The sequence below is a fragment of the Choloepus didactylus genome, chromosome 17, assembly GCF_015220235.1.
Source record: "Choloepus didactylus isolate mChoDid1 chromosome 17, mChoDid1.pri, whole genome shotgun sequence".
Taxonomy (NCBI): Eukaryota; Metazoa; Chordata; class Mammalia; order Pilosa; family Megalonychidae; genus Choloepus; species Choloepus didactylus.
In genome coordinates this window covers 75,142,861-75,162,715 of record NC_051323.1, presented here as the reverse complement: position 1 = coordinate 75,162,715, position 19,855 = coordinate 75,142,861, and the positions used below count along the sequence as shown (strand labels likewise).

At 53.2% G+C, this 19,855-nt stretch overlaps 1 protein-coding gene across 1 annotated transcript in view; it reads right to left on the bottom strand.

Moving 5' to 3' along the window:
• Positions 1-19,855, bottom strand: part of FAM178B (family with sequence similarity 178 member B) — a 100,147-nt gene that overhangs the window by 62,449 nt on the left and 17,843 nt on the right. The window contains 8 exon segments of the mRNA XM_037806640.1: positions 4,234-4,386; positions 8,937-9,044; positions 9,608-9,669; positions 10,481-10,902; positions 11,076-11,145; positions 16,994-17,026; positions 17,116-17,284; positions 17,369-17,586. Of these exon segments, the coding sequence (XP_037662568.1) occupies positions 4,234-4,386; positions 8,937-9,044; positions 9,608-9,669; positions 10,481-10,902; positions 11,076-11,145; positions 16,994-17,026; positions 17,116-17,284; positions 17,369-17,586 (1,235 nt within the window).

Here is a 19,855-nt window from a genome sequence, read left to right as displayed (position 1 = left end):
TTCAAGCACGAGCCAAGAGTGCCTGCTTGTCCCGAGACAGGGCTGCCTCACCTTGGCCGAACGGAGCGTGGTTCCGAGCTGTTCAGAGGCGGCATGGACAATGGGCCTGGGTGCCAAGTGTCCCGCCGCTCGGCTGGTGTCAGAAACGGGGCTGGAAGGCGGCAAAAGCTCAGGAACCTCAGGCTGAACAATCAACCCTTAGATTTACAGAAACCCACGCTGGGTCCACAGACCAAGAACGCTGACCGCGGGTCCCAGTGGGCACCTTCCCAGCAGGAGAGCCAGCGCTGGGGCTGAGGCGTCACCGGGAGTGTGTCTGAGGACAGGCACAGCCACGCAGGCCGGCAGAGCGCAGCGGCCCCGGCTGCCAGCCCTGGTCCTCCCGGGGTCCTCCCCGCGGCCCAGAACGAGGCCGTGGCAACACTGCCAATCCCAGGGCAGGTGCTGCTTCTACCCTGGCTTCCGGCTGGGAAAGAGGCGAGCCAGAGGAGGTGAGCCAACGAGGCAAACAGGAAACAGGCCAACGACCGAGGGGAAAATGGCAGCTTGGCTCCGCGCACTGGGCTTCTGGCTTCGGGGGCAGAGCACGGCCTTGTCTTTGCAATTTGTTCTTGAAAACGTCTAAATTGAGATCCTTCTAGCCGCCACCTCCCCAACTGTTTCAGGGGCAGCAGTCCCAGAAGGTGACGCCTCCACATGCCCTGGGAACCCCAGACGATGGCAGAGGGATGAACACCAAGTGCAGCTCTTTACACGGCATCGGCTGGCGCACCGCGGCCTGCTCAGGTCAGTGTTTAAGTAAAACTCCCAAGCACAGAGGAGAAGGGTCAGGGCTCTACCTCTGCACATCTCTTTCTTTCCTTTTTAAAAAGCTGAGCAGCTACTCCTGCCCTGGCTAACAGCTCAGCTCAGCGGCCTCCACATGCCTGTCGTTTTCAGGGGCAGACGCAGCCAGCTACACAGCCTGGCCGCTCCACACACTGCAACTTCCTGATTTGTCCCCCCCAAACCCCTACTTCAACCCTGGGGTGCCAGGAAGTGAGGGGCTCATGGCAAGCCAAGAGCTGGGGCTGCCGTGTCTCAGGGAGCTCCAGATGCGATCACTGTTTTTTCAGAAAGCTTTACTGAGACGTAAGATTTCAAGTGTGCAAGTCAATGGGTCTCAGCTACTCAGAGAAAAGCAACCCACACCACATTCAGTTTTAGAACATTCTCATCACCCAGGACAGCCCCTTTATCCTTTTACTGTCTCCTCCCTTCCCCAACCCCTAACCTGCTTTCTTACGGATTTGCCAGCTCTGGGTAGTTCACACAGACGGAGTCGACACCACGTGGCCTTTTGTGTCTGCTGCTTTACTCAGCAGAGTGTTTCCAAGGTTCGGCATGTGGTGGCATGGATCAGCCTTGCTTTCTCATGCTCATTCATTTGATTGTCGATGGGCGCTGGGGCCGCCTCAGCCTTCTGCTCTGCCAGTAATGCTGCTGTGGACAGGCAGGTGCGAGTTTCTGGGGATGCAGGTTTCCAGCTCCCTAGGAGTGTGTCTGTGGTGGGAATGCCAGGCCACAGGGCAACTCTCTTACTGCCTGGGGAGGCCGACTGTCCTCCAAAGCGTTTGCGCCATTTTGCATTCCCACCTGCCATGTGTGAGGTGCACCTGCAATCTGGCAATCACTGCTTACCGTTACGGAGCGGAGGCTCGCCCAAGGCCTGCTCTCTCCCATCTGCTCCAGCCTTTGCGGAGGAACTCACTGGCGCCTGGGTGGAGGGCTGGCACCCATGAGGAAGCGGTGGCAGGACAAACCTGCATGCTGACACTCCCAGGTGGGGACGGCTGCACACCCGGCCGGGGCCCGGGGGGCCTGGCTGCAGCTCCCCTCCCCGTGAGCCGCTGATGCCTCTGAACCGCACATGGCAATCCTGATGCTGTCCTAGGCAGGGAGGGGACGTCCTTCTGCGTGGCTGCAAAGGGATGAGGAAAACAGAGTCCCAGGACCTGCTGGCAGGAGCTTCTGTCATGCAGGTGGTGACTGGTCCTGGGGAATGCTGGGAGGCCACACGCCCCGTCCTCTGGCTCATCTCCGGGGACAAGCACCCCTGCCCAGGAGCCTCCCAGGCCAACTGCTCGCTTCACCTGGGCCAAGATTTTCCACTCTGTGCCATGGGGACGGCGTCTCCCTCTTCATGATGGCCAAGGAGAAGTGAGTCCATTTCAAGAGGCAATTAAAAAAGAATAGCATTCACTTTTTTTTCTCTAGTGATAAAAATTGTTTGCTTGTTGTAGGATATTTAGAAAACTCAGAAAAGCCTAAAGAGGAAAATAAAAATGACCTGTATTCTCACAAAGTGTGAACTTTCCATAGGGCAAGAAATTGAACCCAGTGATTTTTAAGAGATCAAGTAACCTTTCATTCTTCCTCAATTTTCATGTTTCTGGCTGAAGGCAACTGATCAGTGCTGCACAGCCAGTGTCTCCCGCGCTTGTGTTTGCGCTTGAAGACGTCGGCACAAACAGGAAATGAAAGACGGTCCGAGGCGAGCGCTGACCTTCAGGAAGTGGCCCCTGCCGGCTGCAGAGCAGGGTCCCCGGCTGCGGGGGACACACGGGCTTCCTCCAGGAAGCGGCACGGCAGCCTCGCCTGCAGCACGGCGTCGCCACACTCGAGGGCAAGGCTCCGAGTCCCTGGGTCCAGGGAAGCTGGGCGGCCACCTGGCCCACCTGGCTGAGCGGCTCGGACCTGTCAAACCGTTTCTGCTGCCATCGAGTCCGCGACAGGAAACCGCTGTGGGCACCAACCCCGAGGCTGAAGCTGCCGGAAGGCACCTCCTTCTCCTCCTCCCTCCTCCCCATCTGTCGGCTGTCCCCGCCGCCCTCCTCCACTAGTCCATGCCAACCCTCACGGCGCCCACGGGCTCAGGGCCAGTGAGCTCCCCTCTAGGAGAGTATTCTGGGTCTCCAGAACAGTATTTATCCCCCCGCACTGTTTATACTGGGGAAAAGTTGGAAGTAATCTACATGTTTTCTAAAAACGAGGAAAACGGTTAAATACATTAGAGCACCTGGGTAGCAGAGCGGCGTTTCACCGTCAGTGCCATGTTGTCCAGTTGCGGTTTCAGGACCTTATTTAGACTCTGATTCACAGCAAGGGAAAAGCATTCAGAGGGCGGCCGTGGGGACGTCAGCCCTGACTGGCATTGACGCTCTGCAAAATTACTACCTTTTTTTAGCTGTAATAATGGTATTGAAGTTATGTAATGGCTACAAAGATAGTCCTATCTTTTAGAGATACAAATGGAAATATTTACAGATTAAATTACATGTGTCTGAGATTTGTTTAAAATCCATCCTGGGAGTGAGGACAATGTGAGTGGACGGGGTGGGGATGGACACCGACAGGCCTGGAGTTGAAATCGAAGCTGACGGAGGGGCATGTGGAAGTCCATTGTGTGCTTGTCCCTTTCTACATGTTTTTAAACTTTTCCAGGATAAAAAATCTTAAAAAAGAAACACATCAAATGGGAAAAGGTCTCTACACAAGACGAAGTGGAGTTAGTACGAATGAGCTGGACGCAAGGGTGCCCTGTGCAGTTAGAAGGGGACGAACCCTGGGCCCCGGCCCCAAGGCGTCTGTGTCTCCGGGAGGTGGGGGCCTGCTCCCCGTCCACACAGCCCCCAGCACCCCGCAGGGCACCGGCCGCCACATTGGACCCCACAGGCTCCCTCCGTTCGCCCAGACCGAACATCTCACAACTGCGAGTGTCACGTGTCCCTGAGGCAGGTCTTTCCAAGCCCCCTGGGCAGCGCTGCAGTGGGCAGCTGGTGACAAGCGGACGTCCCGGGGCAGCGGGACAGGCCACCACCCTGCTGTTCCAGGGGGCTGCGGCTGGGGACAGACTTTCCAGCGTCAGCGTTACACAGAGAGCAGATGGAGGTGGAGACGGCAGGCTCAGGAAAACTGCGGGGTGGCTCCAGCACTGATGGAGACAACACCCCAAAGATACGTGGGATGAATTAGACTAAAGCTGCTGCGGGACACCACAGTGGGGGGGGGGAGGTGACAAATTGTGCATCACAGTTAGCAAATTAGATATTATAAGCAAACACACGAGACTCTTTCTTCTATATCCCTAGAAGGTGACGTCTGCAAATCTCCTTTGGGGTCGGCCTCAGCGTGGGCTCTGTGGTGGTGGTGGTGGGGCATGAGGCAGCACCCAGCCCCCCGTCCCCCAGTCACCTGAGGAACAGCCTTTCGAGGTGGCTCTGTGGCTTCAGCTGGGAGGAGTCCAGGATGCACGGGCAGGGGTGGCTCCTGGGCAGAAACACAGTCTCGCCGGGATGGACGGGCGGGAAGGCCTGCAGCGACACGGAGAACTTCTCCACCAGCCTCCTGGCAAAGCGAGGGGCAGGAGACCTGGCCTCAGCACACAGCGGGCACACCCCCGAGGTGCTGCGGCGGCTGGTGGGGGGCAGCCCAGGGGAGCACCCAGCAGAGCCAATACCGTGCCCCCTTCCCACAGCCCAGCCCAGGAGCCGAGACTGCTGTGGGCCTGCGCCCAGCGCGCGGGACGAGCCCAGGACAGTGTCACACCCACTGCAGGGCGTCCGGGAGGGGAGAGGTGGCTTGGGCGGGGGCGCAGGTGGGGGCTGGTGCCCTGAGCGGGGCGTGGGGTAGAGGAGCAGGAAAGGGCTCCATGAGGGATGTGGGGGCCGCCCCGGGGCGTCGCAAGTGGGATGGAGGCATCTGGACTCCTGGGGCAGCGGGGTCACCCGGGAGCTCCGCAATGCAGACGCCCAGGCCCCAGCTGCCCAGTGTCCGACAGCAAGGAAAGAAGAGAAGAGGCGGGACCCGGCCCAGCTAGAGGGGGAAGGAGGTGGGGGGAGGCCAGTGAGGTGACTCCGGGGGGTGCAGTGAGTGACGCCGGGACACGCAGCCTCAGTGCAGTGTTGGGAGAAATGGCAAGATGTCGAACAGTGTGTGCACAGGCACGCCCACGCAACACCCACATGCAACACCCACACCCAACACCCACACCCACGCAACACCCACATGCACATGCACACATACCCACACGCACACACAACACCCACCCATACTGAACACATAGACCCACACATGCATACACACCCACACGCACACACACCATATGCAACACAGACCTCCACATGCACACACTCCCACACCGGACCAACACAGGTATTTGGGAAGATCCACCAGGTGGGGCCCTAGGTGACCTTTAGGGATCAGGACTGGGTGGGGGCAGGAAGAGGAGCCCCTTCCCGTTACTCCACACCACTGGGTACGCCTGGATTTTGCAGCAGTAGAATGCACACTGGACAACTACAGGGTCAAGCAGGCCAAGGGTGCACCTCCCTTCCCCTGCCGGGCCCGGGGTCAGGAAGGTGAACTCAGGGGGCTTGACCCTGGGGTCAGGCCGCATCTGGCTCGTCCAGTTCTGCGGCTGCAGCGGCAGGGCTAGTGGCCTCTGCCACCCCCTCTAGCCCCGTGGTCCCACGACACAACAAGTGGGGATGATGTCTGGAAAGGGTGGACTCTGATTCTGTAGCCTTTAGGAAGCAGCCTCAGCGAACGGCCACATAAAATGCTAATTTCTTTGCTGTCCGAGTTTTTGTGTGTCCTTTTTTTTCCCTTAAAATTTTTGTTTTTTTTACTAGGGCATTTGTAGATATAGACAAATCACGCAAAATATCTATTTCTTCTTATGTTGCTTTTACAGTTTGAAAAAATATACAAATTATTAAAAGTTGGTAAGAACCAGGTCCATCTGTCATGGGGTCTTAGCCCTGTCCCTAAAACTGGCACTGAAAGGGACTTTTGTGACCCTCCATGTAATGTATGTGCATGATTCAGACTCCCGAGACGACCCTCACAAATCTAATTGCGGATTTCCTGTGCAGCCAGACTGAGGACAAGGAGTGATGTGTGGCTTAACCATCCCTCTCCCAGGACACACATAGGGTCTTTCAACCTCAGCAGGGAGAGTTCAGGAGCTGAATTCAAGACCAGAGCACATTCTCAGAGCGTGAGCAGATGCTCTGCAAATGGGTCAGTGGTCCCTTCTGAGACGGGCAACTGTGACGAGCAGATGATTCTGGGGCCACCCCCCTTCCCCTGGCCCCCCGCGCAGGGACAGAAGAGGCCGTGGGCTTTGCACATCCGTCTTTTTTTTTTTTTTAAGCAGAAAGTTGTAAGCAGATTCATCAAGACCATCCCACATCAAAACAACCACCTCAAAGTGGCTACAGAGAAAAGTCCCTGCCGTCAAAAAGGCTTACTCAACCCACTTCAAAACGTCACACACCCGGAAAATTATCAGCAACTTCAAAGCCAGGAACACCTTTGTCTTCAGCTGGTTGCACAGTGAACTCCCTTTCCGTGGGGAATTTTAAAACACCCAAGCCGTCACGACCCGAATCCTGAACGCACTCAGCAGAAGAGCAAAGAGCTGGAAGCAGCATTCCTGCCACGGGGCTTCTAGGAGGCTGTAAAAGGGTCGATTTCCAGGCTCTCCAGGGGGCAGGGAACCTGGGGAGGAATCCGAGTCCCCACTTGAGGAACTGCCTTCACTACCCGCAGGGCCACCGTGGGCCTCTCGCCTGGGGAGGCTGTTACCCCTTCTTTACGCTCCCTACTTCCACGCCGACTCCTGACAGATCGGAGAGGAGACCCCACCTCCCCTTCCACACCACGCTCTCCAGGACCCCTGGTTAGAAATGCCTAGGCCACCCACCACGGGCAGCGGGCAGGGGGCTTCTGCCTGCCAGCCACAGGGATGCGACAGCCTTCACCACGGAAACTGGCACCAGGTCGGGCCGACACCTCCTGACCTCGGTTGGGCCAGGAAAACCACAGGCCATGGCCCACTCCAGCCCACCGCCGGTGCGTAAATCAAGTTTTACAGAACCTGCTTGTTCACACATTGCCTGCGGCCACTTTTACAGCACAACTATAGAGCTATGTGACCCCCCAAAGCCTAAAATATCCGCTATTCAAAAACTGTATCACAAACTTTACTGAAAATGTTTGCCGATCCCTGATCTAAACAAGAGGTTACCAGAAAAACTTAAGAAAAATTCACGAGGCCAGCCGAGGTGCAAACCTTCTGCTGATCTTGAAAGGAGGGGTCCAGGAGGTGTGTACCCCTGGCTCCACAAATCTCCCGGCCTGCGGCTGTGCAGGTGGACACGGGGTGCTACCCAGGGACCCCAGAGTGTGCCCCAGGACCTCACCTGTCACTGCTTGGAGCCACGCTGAACAGGACGACTTGGGCTTCCAGAAAAAGCAAAGCCACCACCTCCTCCACTGCAGGACCCCTGGCCCCTCTTGGCACACGGTTCCCACGGGACCCCCTCCTGCAGCCCGACACCCACCTCTCCGGGTCACCTCTCCCGTCAGCTTACAAGCATGTCACTTCCTCCATCAAGAGACAAACTGGCCCAGCCCCTCCACCCCTCGCAGCTCCTTTCCCTCTTCGCCTTTATAGCCGACTCTGAAGCACCCACCTCAGCTGCTTGCTTCCAAGGCCTCTGTCCCTGCTCTCACGACCCGACTCCATCCCCCCAGCCGTCCATGCCGCTCCTTGCCCAGTCCCCGGGATCTCGTCCCCATCAGCACCCAGGACCAGCGTGGCCCACTGACTGCTGTCCCTGTGCTGGCTCCAGTTTTCTTCTGACCTGCTCGGTCCTGTTTGCCGTGGGCCCCTCTCTCCTCGCTGCCCAGGGACCTCCTCCACTTTTGAGGCTTCGGATGTCATCTACGCGTGCTGACCCCCAGGTGGGCACCCCGGGGCAGGGCATCTAAGCCCTGGGGCTCCCCGGAGGAACTCCCGAGCTCATGCCACCCCACCCGCCCCTCACTGCTGCTTACAGGTGTCCCCCCTTTGATGAAGGGCAGCTGCCCGGGCCCCAGACCTCAGAGCCACCGCTAACCTCTCTCTTCCTCTCATCCTCCACCTAGCGCACCAGCAAACCCTGCCCGCTCTACCCTGGAAACAAATCCCCAGGCCCAGCCACCACCGCCTCTCCTTGATGACTACCAAGGCCTCCCACCCCATGCCCCCCAGTCTGCTCTCAACCCAGTGGGTCCTGCTCCAAAGCGTGCGGGACCGATGGCTGCCAGCTCACTCGGAGGAAAAGCTCTGCCGCCCACCCCCAATGACCTCAACACCATACCCCCTCCTCTGTCTTCCCACTCAGCTCCAGCCTCCACTGCTCCCCCCACCCACCTCCTGCAGGCCTCTTCTCACCCCGCCTTCCGGACCCCTGACCCCAGATGTCTCCACCCTCCCGGCACTCCCTACGCCTTCCCTCACTTATCCCTTCTCCTTAGCATTTTGTCACGTGTCTAATTACCCGCATGCTGTGCATCACCCCACCTGGAAGCAGGCAGGGAAGGCCGAGACCGTACCTGCAGAGCCCACATCGGCACCCGAAGGCTGGGTGGGCCACAGAGCGCTGTGGAGACGTGCGCTCGCCGGTCCAGGCATCCCAGACCGTTCCAGAACCAGCCCTCCCTACGGCCGGTGGTCCAGTTAGACCTGGGCCAGCCCAGCCCCTGCCCAGGAAACCATGCTGAAGGAAGCTACTAGATGGGGGAAATGAAAAGTATGGGGTCATGTTCTCCCCTTTTGCAGCATTTTCATTTACGGGGTAGTTTTGGAGGTTAGGTTCCCACGAATTGGTTGTATGCATCTGGGCAGACAACAGAGGCGATGCAGCCCTGGTTTATGCTCCTCGAGTCCTCAGAGACCACCCTGATACGCAGTGGGTGAGCATGTACTTCCCGAATCACTGAATGAAAGTGGGTGTAGGAGAAGGGGCAGCTTCAGAATGCATTAATGGTACACAGCTGCGGGTCCCAGTTCTGCCTAAAACCTTGACCCTTCAGGGCACGTGCTGGGACCCCCATCTGCCCCCTACCTGTGCTCCGGCATGAGAGCCACCTCATCTTCCACGGGGTCCAAGGAGGTGAGGTGGGGGAAGTCCTGCAAAAGCCGCTCCTCCCGCTCCTGCTCCAGGGCCTGCTCCCTGCAGCGCAGACGAGGGCTCAGGCCAGCGGTCAGTGCCACTCCAGCCGCCCACCCGTCATCAGGGCCTGGCGTAGGAGCGGGTGACCGAGGCCGGCACCTGGGCCTCCCCCCACAGCGGCTTTTGATTTCCTTCCTTCGGGGAGGGGGCTGCATCTCGTTGTGAACCGTCTTCAAGTGAGCAGAGCTGAGCGCACAGGCCTGAGAGGCCCCCGCGGCAGTTAACCTGTGAGCCTGCCCTCAGCTCCGAGGCCTGAGGCCCATGCCCAGCCCTCCTGCTCCTCCCGGGGCTCTGCTGCCCTGACCAGGGGCCCCCGGGGTCCATGCAGGCCCCGACTCGTTTCCTGACGCTTGAGAAAAGGGGTGAGGGGCCCAGCTATTATGCGGGAATGGCCGTCCCCACAGCAGGACGACAGGCTGAGGCCAGAGGGGGACTGTGGACACCAGGGGCTCTTGAGGGAGACCACAGGGTCCGGACAGGGAGCACCTTTACTCTAACAGCCCCCCCAAAATTCCTGCAAACCCACGGCCACACCCAGCCATGATGGCCCTTCCCACACTCACCTCTTCTCCTGCAGTAAGCAGTCCAAGCTGTTGACGTAGGGCTCGGAGCGTCCCGAGAGGAACTGGAGAAACGGAGCACGAGAGGTGGAGGGGAAAGAGTAAAATTAATTCTAACTCAGGCACGCTGTCTGCTGTCCACTTTTCTGACAAGCACTCTGAGCGCGTGGCTAACGGGCGAGCAACGTGGCATCGGCCCAGCTCCTGCCTGCCACACCCAGAGCAACCCCTCCCTCCGGGCATGCTTTCGAGCCAGTGGGACCGTATCACAAATGCCCCCTTAACACAAGACTCCCTGGGTGGCACTCGGTGCTTTTCAGGGAACAATCTGTCCTCAGGGTTCTGCCTTTCAATACTAAAGAGATGTTCTCTTCTGTTTTAACATTTTCAGCACGTTCTAATGCATGACAAGAACACGTCTGATCACCTTCTAAATGTGGTGGACGTGGGGTTGCTGCCGATACTGGACTCTTACAAAGAACCGAAGCCCTATCTTTAGAATAAAGTCTCTGGATCTATGGCCCTTAAATGTCCTTTCCAGTCTACCCAGCAACAGCAGCTCATTTCCCAACTCCAAGTTCTTCATGAATCTTCTACCTGGAGCCGGACACTGGGCCAGAGTCCATCTGAGCGTCTGTGCCCGGCCCAGCGCTGACCCTGGCCCTAGGGCCTCCCTGCCCCTGCACCCGACCCCCATGCCGGCCCCGGGAGCTTGAGTGCCCCTGAGTAAGTGGCCACCTGTGAGCAGGAGTCGGAAGGTGAAATCGAGGGAGAGGCAGCCCAGCCCCCAGGCCACGAAGGCCCAGGGGTGAGGCGGGCGGCCCGGGAAGGGACGCCGGAAGAGCGGCCGCGGCTCACCCCAGTGCGGGCAACTGCCTGCAGGGCCGCGGCTGGCCGGCTCGGGGACGCCATGCTCCAGAACAGCTCCTTCAGTGAGATGAGGGCCTCTTCCGGGTCCGAGTCTGGGGCCTGCTGCTCCCATGGCCTGGGCGGCTGCTGGGCCAGGCCCCCTGGGCTCTGCGGCCTCACTGCATCCCCCCAGCTCCGGGCTGGGGCCAGCTGGCTGCGCTGTGGCCCCCGCGGGTTCAGGAACTCCACAGGCGGTGGGCTCCAGTCGCTGGGGAACGTGTCCCCAGAGGCCTGAGTCTTGGGCTTCTTCGGTGAGTTGGGGATTGGGGCCAACGGGGGGCCGCAGAGGCACTGGGTTGGCTGGAGAAGCCCCTGGTCCAGGGGATGGTCCAACAAGCGGCGCTTCAGGGTGGGGAGGGGGATGGACGTGGCAGCAGCCATCTGGGCACCTGCAGAGAGGACAGGGTGATGCGTCCGAGCCGCTGCACCGTGCGGAGGGGAGATGGCAGCTTGGGACTGCCACAAGTCGGACGCAAGGGGAATCCCTCAACCGTGGCTTTTCCATCCCCTTGGAAAGGCCAAACCTTGGAAGAGCTCCACCTCGCAGGTTAGAAGTGCCTACCTTCTCTCAGAGGAAGGGCTGGCATGGTCTCCTGGGGCCCGGCCATCTGCAAACCGTTGGCGGTTCTGTCCTGGAAGGAGATGTTGGGTCAGGTGAGGTGAACCTTCAGAAGAAAGCTAAGGGGTCTGAGACCCTGTTTTCCCTCAGAGGAGAACCTGGACCCGTTGTCCCCAGGTCTCCCCGCCCAGAAACAAGCATCGAGGCACCGCCAGGGCCAGGTGTTAGGGAGAAGGGGGACTGACCTTTCAGTTCAAGGAAGGGCAAGTTGAATCACATGAACATTTTTTTCAAACTTGTACAATGGTAAAACCAGCAGGGCCCAGCTGTACAGGAGAGTGACACTGCACCCTGAGATGACAGCCTGCACACCCTGCCAGCTCGCGGGCACCCTGGAAAGCTGTTTGCTCACAACGGCAGGGCGTGGCTGCTGGCCCCTGCCATTTCCCCAGCATCAGCACAAACGTGGCACCCAGTGGGAGCTCCATGTACTTCGGGCAAATGAATGAGTGATTTAAAGAGTCCCCGAGGATGGTCAGATAAGCCACCTGCAGACGAAGGAGCTGCCCATTCCTGGCTGATATGGACATGCCACAACTGTAGACGTGTGCCTCAGATCAGGTCCAAGCCCAGATAAACCAAACTCAGATGAAAGGCTAAACCCAAAACAGTTAAAGAGTCCAATGGTCAAAGGAAATGACAGTTTACAATAAACAGATACTCAACAAGGGGTTCAAACTCAACAACAGCGAAAGAAATTCAAATGACTATAACAATGAAGAACTATTCAGTAATAATAAAACTGATTAACAACCGGTGTTGACTGGCTGTGAAGAAATGCATTGCTGTTAGCATTGTAAATGGTTTATCCTTTTTGGAGAACAATCTACCAATATAAAAACTACAAAAATGTTCAAATGCAGGATTGACATCACTGCAAAGGGCAGAGTAGGGAAATCAAAAATCCATCCCTCCACTAAAGCAACAGTAAACCTGATAAAAACAGTCAGAATCAACTTTTATGGGACTCCAGAATCTACTAAAAACTAGCAACAGTCAGGGGAGGGTTTGATGAAGAAAGAAGCTGCTAAATTTAGGTAAGAGCATGATGTTGTGTCTCAACGGACCTTCTCTCGGCCCCCTCCCCCAGCCCACAGGGGCTACATAGGCCTGTGAGCCATGTGCTCTGATCGGCTCGGGGGTGTGCCTGGGTCCCACCCCGATGGGAATTTCTCGGGGAAACTTCTGGCAGGAAGGGAAGGGCTAGAGCAGACTTGCAAATGGCCCAGCCAAGCGGTGGACCACCCCCAAAGAGCCAATCTGGTGAGACTGGGAGAGTTTTTATTTATTTTTCTCTTTTCCTTATGCCTTCCTTTTTGGCTCCTGGCGTTTAGGGTCACTCGCTAACTGCACAGGTCAACGGGACCGAGCCCACAGTGACCACATAGGAGGACAGCTGTGCAAGGACAGTTTGGGAACTCAACAAATGGATGGCTGCGGCCCACAACCAGCAACCACAGCAAACCCTGCAGAGGAGAAGCATCTGATTTCCAGTTACCACGTTATTATATTCACAATGCCAGTTTTCAGTAAAAATTTATGAACATGCAAGAAGACAGAAAGTATGGCCCATTACAGGAAGAAAAGAAATGGACAGAAACTGTCCCTGAGGAAGCTCAGTGTGCTGGTTTGGAGCTGTGTACCCCAGAAAAACATGTTCTTAAACTTAATCCATTCCTGTGGGTGTGAACCCCTTGTAAGTAGGACCTTTTGATGAAGTTACTTCAGCTAAGGTGTGGCCCAGCTCAATTAGGATGGGTCTTAATCCTATTACTGGAGTGGAATTGAATTCAGACACATAAAGAGAAAGCCACAGCGAGCAGCCAGAAACTGATATTCAGTGGAATCTGGGAGAGAATAAAAGAGGCGGTGGGCCTTGCCAAGTGACAAGCTGAGGACCAAGGACAGCCAGCAGCCAGCCCCAGAACGTCACAGTCTTCTTGGAGAAAGCATCGCCTTTATGATGCTTTGATTTGGACTTCCTCTTAGCCTCAAAATCATAGGCAATAAATGCCCATTTTTAACCTGACCCATTTCATGGTTTTGCTTGAGCAGCCGAGGAAATTAAAACACCAGACATTGAATTTACTAGACAAAGGCTTTAAATCAATTGTCTTAAATATGCTCAGAGAACTAAAGTAAACCACGGACAAAAAACTAAAAGAAATCAGGAGAAAAATGTTTCAACAAATAGAGAACAACAATAAAGAGACAGAAATCATAAAATAGCGATGAATAGAAATTCTGGAGCTGAAAAGTACAATAACTGAAATGAAAAATTCACTACAGGGGTTCAACAACAGATTTAAGCAGACAGGAGAAAGAATCAGTGAACGTGTAGATAGGTCAATTGAGATTACCCAATCTGAGGAGAAGAAAGAAAAACTAATGGTGAAAAACGGCAGAGCCCAAGAAATCTGTGGAACACTGTGAGGCATACAGGATGCAGATAATGGGGTCCCAGAGGGGGAGGAGGTCGAGAACAGGACAGAAAGGGTCTCTGAAGAAATAATGGCTGAAAACTTTCCAAATGTGATTTGACTGAAGACATGAATCTATACATCCAAGCTCAGCACACTCCAAGTAGAATAAACTCAAAGAGAGCCACACTGCCTTAAGCAACTAGAAAAAGAAGAGCAAACTAAACCCAAAGCTAGTGGAAGGAAGGAAATAATAAAGATTACAGCAGAGATCAACAAAAATGAAAGTTAACAATAACAAAAGATCAACATAATTGACAAACCTATAACTAGACTGACTAAAAAAAAAAAGGGAGAAGAAAAAGTACAAAATCAGAAATGAAAGCGGAGACATTATAGAAATAGAAAATATTGTAAGACTCTATGTAAACAATTATATGTAAAAAATTAGATTATCAAGATGAAATGGACACATTCTGAGAAACACACAAACTACCAAACTGATTCAAGAGGAAGTAGAAAATTTGAACAGACTTGTAAAAAGAGAATAAATCGATAAACAAAAACCTCCCAATAGAGGAAAGCCCAAGACCAGCTGGCTTCACTGGTGAATTCTATGAAACATTCAGAGAAGAATTAACATCACTTCTCAAACTCTTCCAAAAAACAGTGCAGGAAGGAATACCTCTTAACTCACTCAATAAGGCCGGCATTACCCTGCTACCAAAGCCAGACAAAAACATCACACACAAAACTACAGACCAATATCCCATACGGACACAGAAGCAAAAATCCTCACATTTAAAAGAACTATACACCATGACCAAGCTGGATTTATCCCAGGAATGCAAGAGTGGTTCGACAAATGAAAACCAATCAATGTAATATGCTGCATTATTATAATAAAGGAAAACACCAACATGATAATTCTATTGTGTAGAAAAAACATGACAAAATCCAACCCTTTTCTTGATAAAAGATACTTAACATACTAGGAATAGAAGGGAACTTCCTCATCATATTAGAGGGCATTTGTGAAAAACCCACATCTAGCATCTACTCAATGGTGAAACAGTAAGAGCTTTCCTCTTAAAATCAGCAATAAGAGGAGGATGCCCACTTAAGCCACTTCTATTCATATGTTGTACTGGAAGTTCCAACCGAGGAAACGAGGCAATAAAAAGAAATAAAACACATCCAAACAGGAAAAGAAGAAGCAAACCTAGCTATATTCCAGATGACATGATCTTACATATAAAAAATCGTAAAGAATCCACCAAAACACAATTAGCACTAATAAACAAATTCAGCAAACTTGTAGGATACAGATCAGTGTACAAAAATTACTTTATTTCCATATACAAGCAATGAACAATCTTCAAAGGAAATTACGAAAACAATTCCAATTACAATAGCATCAAGGAGAATAAAATATTTAGGAATATATTTAAATGAAGTGCAAGATTTGTACACTGAAAACTATAAAACATTGCTGAAAGAAATTAAAGAAAACCTAAATATATAGAATGGCATATTACATTATAGACTGAAAGCTTAATATTATCAAGAAGGCAATACTCCCTAAAGTGATATGCAGATTCATTTCAATCCCTATCAAAATCCAACAGCTTTTTTTTTTCCTCTTTGCAGAAATGGAAACACTGATCCTAAAATTCATACGGAATTATAAGGGACTTGGAATGGCCAAAATAATCTTGAAAAAAAAAAAAAAGAAAAAGGTCAGGAACTAATGTGTCCCAATTTAATCAGCACAGTGTGGTACTGCCAAAAGAAGATATGGAATAGAATTGAAAGTCTAGAAGTAAACCCAAACATCTGTGGTCAATTATTTTCAACAAGGGGGCCAAGACAATTCAATGGGTAAAGAAGAGTGTCTTCAACAAATAGTGCTGAGCCACATGGATATCCACACACCAAAGAATGAAGTTGGACCCCTACCTCACACCATATACAAAAATTAACTCAAATTGGATCAAAGACCTAAATATAAGAGCTAAAACTATACGAGTCTTAGAAGCAAATGTGGTAAATCTTCATGACCTTGGATTTGCCAATAGTTTCTTAGATGTGACACCTCAAGCACAAGCAACAATAACAAAAATAGACAAACTGTACTTCATCAAAATTAAAAACTTTTGTGCATCAAAGGACACTATCAAGAGAGTGAGAAGAAAACCCACAGAGTGGGAGAAGATATTTGTAAATCATATATCTGATAAGAATTTAACATCCATAATGTAAAAAGAACTCTCACAATTCAAAAACAAAAAGATAAACCATTCAATTAAAAACGGGCAAACAACGTGAATAGCCATTTTCCCAAGGAAGAAATAGAAATGGCCAACAAGCACGTGGAAAGATGTTCAACATGCTTTGCCATTAGGGAAGTGCAAGTCAAAACCCCACAATGATATACTACTTTGCATCCATTAGGATGACAATTTTTTTTAAATGGGAAAAACAACAAGTGTTGGTGAGGATGTGGAGAAACTGGAACCCTCACACACTGCTGGTGGGAAAATGGTACAGCTGTTGTGGAAACAGTCTGATGGTTCCTCACTAAGAATTATCCCATGACCCAGCAATTCCACTCCCACGATGTACCTGACACAACTGAAAACAGAGGTTCGCACAAGCACTTGCACACGAATATTCGTATCACCATTACTGATAATGGCCAAGGACAGAAACGACTGAAATGTCCATCATTGAATGATGGATAAACAGAGTGTGGGCTGTATGCACTATGGAATGTATTCAGCCATAGAAAGGAATAAAGTTCTGATACATGCTGCAATGCAGATGACACTCAAAGCATTACACCAAGCCAAAGAAGCCAGACCCCAAAGGCCATGTATTGTATGATTCCATTTACATGAAATGTCCAGAATAGGCAAATCCATGGAAAAATAGGTTGCCAGGGTTGGGGTTGGGGGGGGAGCATGGGGAAAGCTGCTTAATGGGTACAGGGTTTCCATTCGGGATGAGAAAAACGATCTCGAACTAGAAAGTGGTGATGGATGCACAACACTGTGAATGGACTGCATGTACTAAACCGTACACCTTAAAATGGTTAAAATGCTAAGCTTTATGTTATGTGAATTTTACCACGATAATAAATAAATAAGCAAGCACACACACACAAAAAGTTGGGGCACATGAAAGAATGCTAGGTAAGTAGAGGATAATACAACTAAGTAGGAATCACAGATTACAAAGAGGAAGATACTTAGAGAAATACAAAATAATCACCTTGAGTGAGGGATTTGTGGTTGTAATTTCTGCACAACTGTTTGAAAATAAAAGGTTTGAAATGTGTGCCTGCTCAAGGGGAACGTGAGACAAGGGTAGCACGAAAAGAATTCTCCGCCCTTGGTCCTGCCGTCCAGCCTGCTGTGGACCGCCCATCTGGCCACTCACTGGTGCCCGGGCACCCCGTGAGGCTGCGCCTGGCTGGAGGTGGGGGCGCAAGGGCAGGAGAAGGGCTTTCCCACCTTTGTCCTCTTCAGCTCCCGCAGCTGCTGGTACTACTGTAGGCTGGCCTGGAAGCGGCTGCTAAAGAGGACGGAGACAGGCTTTTGGGTGGACGAGGTGGGGATCTGACACCAGCACGCGCTCCCCTGGCCCTGGGAGAAGGCTGCGGGCCCCGCGCTGGATGACCGCTGCTCCCCAAGAAGCCGGCTGGCCTCCGGGTGGGGAGCCGAGCTGCCTCTGTGCGGGACCTGGAAGCCGTCAGATGGGGCAGCGGTGAGGTCTCGGATTCCACTCTCCGCCCAGGGCTGGCTGGCCCCTCACAGCGCTGGGACATCTGGCTGGAGGCAGAATGCTGGGGACTCAGAACCGGGCTGGGCCCGCTCCGAGAAGTGAGAGTCCCCTCTGGCTTCCGAGGCTGGCAGGGCCCGGCAAGGCCTCATGGCTTCTAAGTGACAAGGACCCACAGCTTCTGCTGGGGAAGGCAGCGCCTGTGCTGGGGCTGTGCCATTAGGGAAGGCGGCGGGGGCACCTCGTGGCACCTGCGAGGAGAGCAGAGGACACGTGTGGCCTTTCTGGCCCCATCCCCGGAGACCCTGCTCCCCTGCTGTCTGCAGAGAAAGACAATCTCTTTGTTCCAAAGAGTCACCAACCCAGGCCAGGAACAGAGGGCTTTTTCACACCCAGCAGGGGGGCAGAAACCCCCAAGCCCCACTGGGGCCCCCTGCATCCCCTTCCTGCCTCCCCAAGAGCACTGTGCTCCGGCCCTGATGACACGAAACAGGGGGGTCTGGGGCCACCCGGGTGTCTTGCTGAAGCCTCCGCGGACGGCTGCTGCCCCCGGCAGAGGACAAGCAGCAGGGAGCAGCGGGCTCCGAGGTTCTGTCGATGCCCCATGGCAGCGGGATTTCCCTCCACGGGCTCTTGCTTCCTGCTGGGTTCCTCTTGTCCCCACGCCCTGGTTTTGCCCTGCATGGCCCCTGTCACCCACCTCGGTGCCCCCTTCAGCTGGCCCCTGAGACCCGCCCCCCCCATCAGGTTCTGGGGTGCAAACACCCTGTTTCCCTGCGCTGACCAGGCCTGGATCCCTCCTGAGGCCTGGCAACCCCACCGCCTGTGTTCCCACTTGGATTTGGGGAGGACGGGCTCCACTCTCATCTGACGACCTCTTGGGCCCCCTCGTCCCCTCGTCTGGAGACCTCCACCTGGCCAGACTCCATGGTAGGACCCATCGCCCTGTCCGCAGGTCCTTGGCTCCCTCATGTCCCCCGGCCCGATGTCTTTGCCAGTCACACCACAACCTAGTTCCACTGCAGCCGGGCCGTGAACACCCCTCTCTCTGCCCAGGCCCCCAGCCCACACCTGCCTCTCGGGCCGCCCTCCAGATGTGGCTTACGTTCACCTGCTGCATGTGAGGGTGATGCCCAAGTCACCCACCCCTCAGATGGGTTCTAGCCGACAATGAGCTTCTTGGGAAGGCCTCGCTGGACTGCCTGCTGCACAACCCCCCACCCCCACCACCAGGCACCCCGTCTCTCCCTGTCCTCCACGTCTCAGCTCAACACCTGACTCCTGGGCCCCGTCCCGCCCTGTCTATGATGGTGAGGTTCATGTGTCAACTTGGCCAGGTGGTGATTGGTTGTCCAGGTGTCTAGGAAAGCAAGCACTGGCCTAAATGTTACTGTAAGGACATTTGTGGCTAGTTAATGAACCAGAAAGCTGGTTTATTAAATCATCAGTCACTCAGCTGCATGTGACATCAATGAAGGGCATGTCTTTCCACACAATGAGAGGAATGCAATCAGCTGGATTTAATCCAATCAGTTGAAGTCTTTTAAGTGACAAAGACAGAGGACCTTAACTTCTTCGACTAGCCAGCGAAGCGTTTCCTGAGGAGTTCATCACACATCTTCACTGGAGAGGCTAGTCTGCTGCCTGCCCTACAGAATTTGGACTTGTGCATCCCCACAGTTGCATGAGACACTTTTATAAAATCATATATTTAGATATCTCTTGTTGCTTCTGTTTCCCTAAAGAACCCTAACTAATACAGCTTGGTACCAGGAGAGGTTCTTGAGAAACAGAATTTTAAAATGGGCTTTGACAATTTGTTCTCTACTCTGATTAGATTCAAAGGCACTAATGACTCCATTTCCAATAATCAAGAGGGCACTGACAGTCCATGGCATGAGCTGGCAATGGAGATACTCAAAATATCATTGTTTGATTCTCCTAATCATAGTCTTGTATGAAGCAAGGCTCTGGGTGACAGTGTTTTTGAAAACTTAACAGAGTTTTGCAGAGTTAAGAGGTACAATGATGTTGGCTGGTTGCTCTTGGATAAAGTTATAAGAGAAAGGGACCAGCTAAAGGCTTCAAATTTCAAACTTAAGCACCGTATGACAGATGTAAAGGTTTCTATCTGTGCCCTGAAAGGAAATCTTATTTCCTGTGGCCAGAGACGAGATTTCAGAAAACCAGACCCAGAGCCTCATTGTGAGAGTAGCAGATTTACAACATAAACTAAAATCTCAACCTCGCAGGTTGTCTGCTGTTCAAGTAAAGGCACTGATTGGAAAAGAATGGGATCCTGAAATATGGATTGATAATAATGGCAGTGAGGACACTGGAACCCTGGATTCTGCTGAGTCTTTGCCAGATAAACGTGTAGTGGTCTGTCCTGAGGAAACAGCCCCCCCCCCCATGTCCAGTCTGCCCTGAGGAAACAGCCCCCCACCAACCTCCAGCCTGCTTTGAGGAAACAGCTTCCTGACCTCCAGTCTGCCTCGAGGAGCCTGCCATCCACCCCCC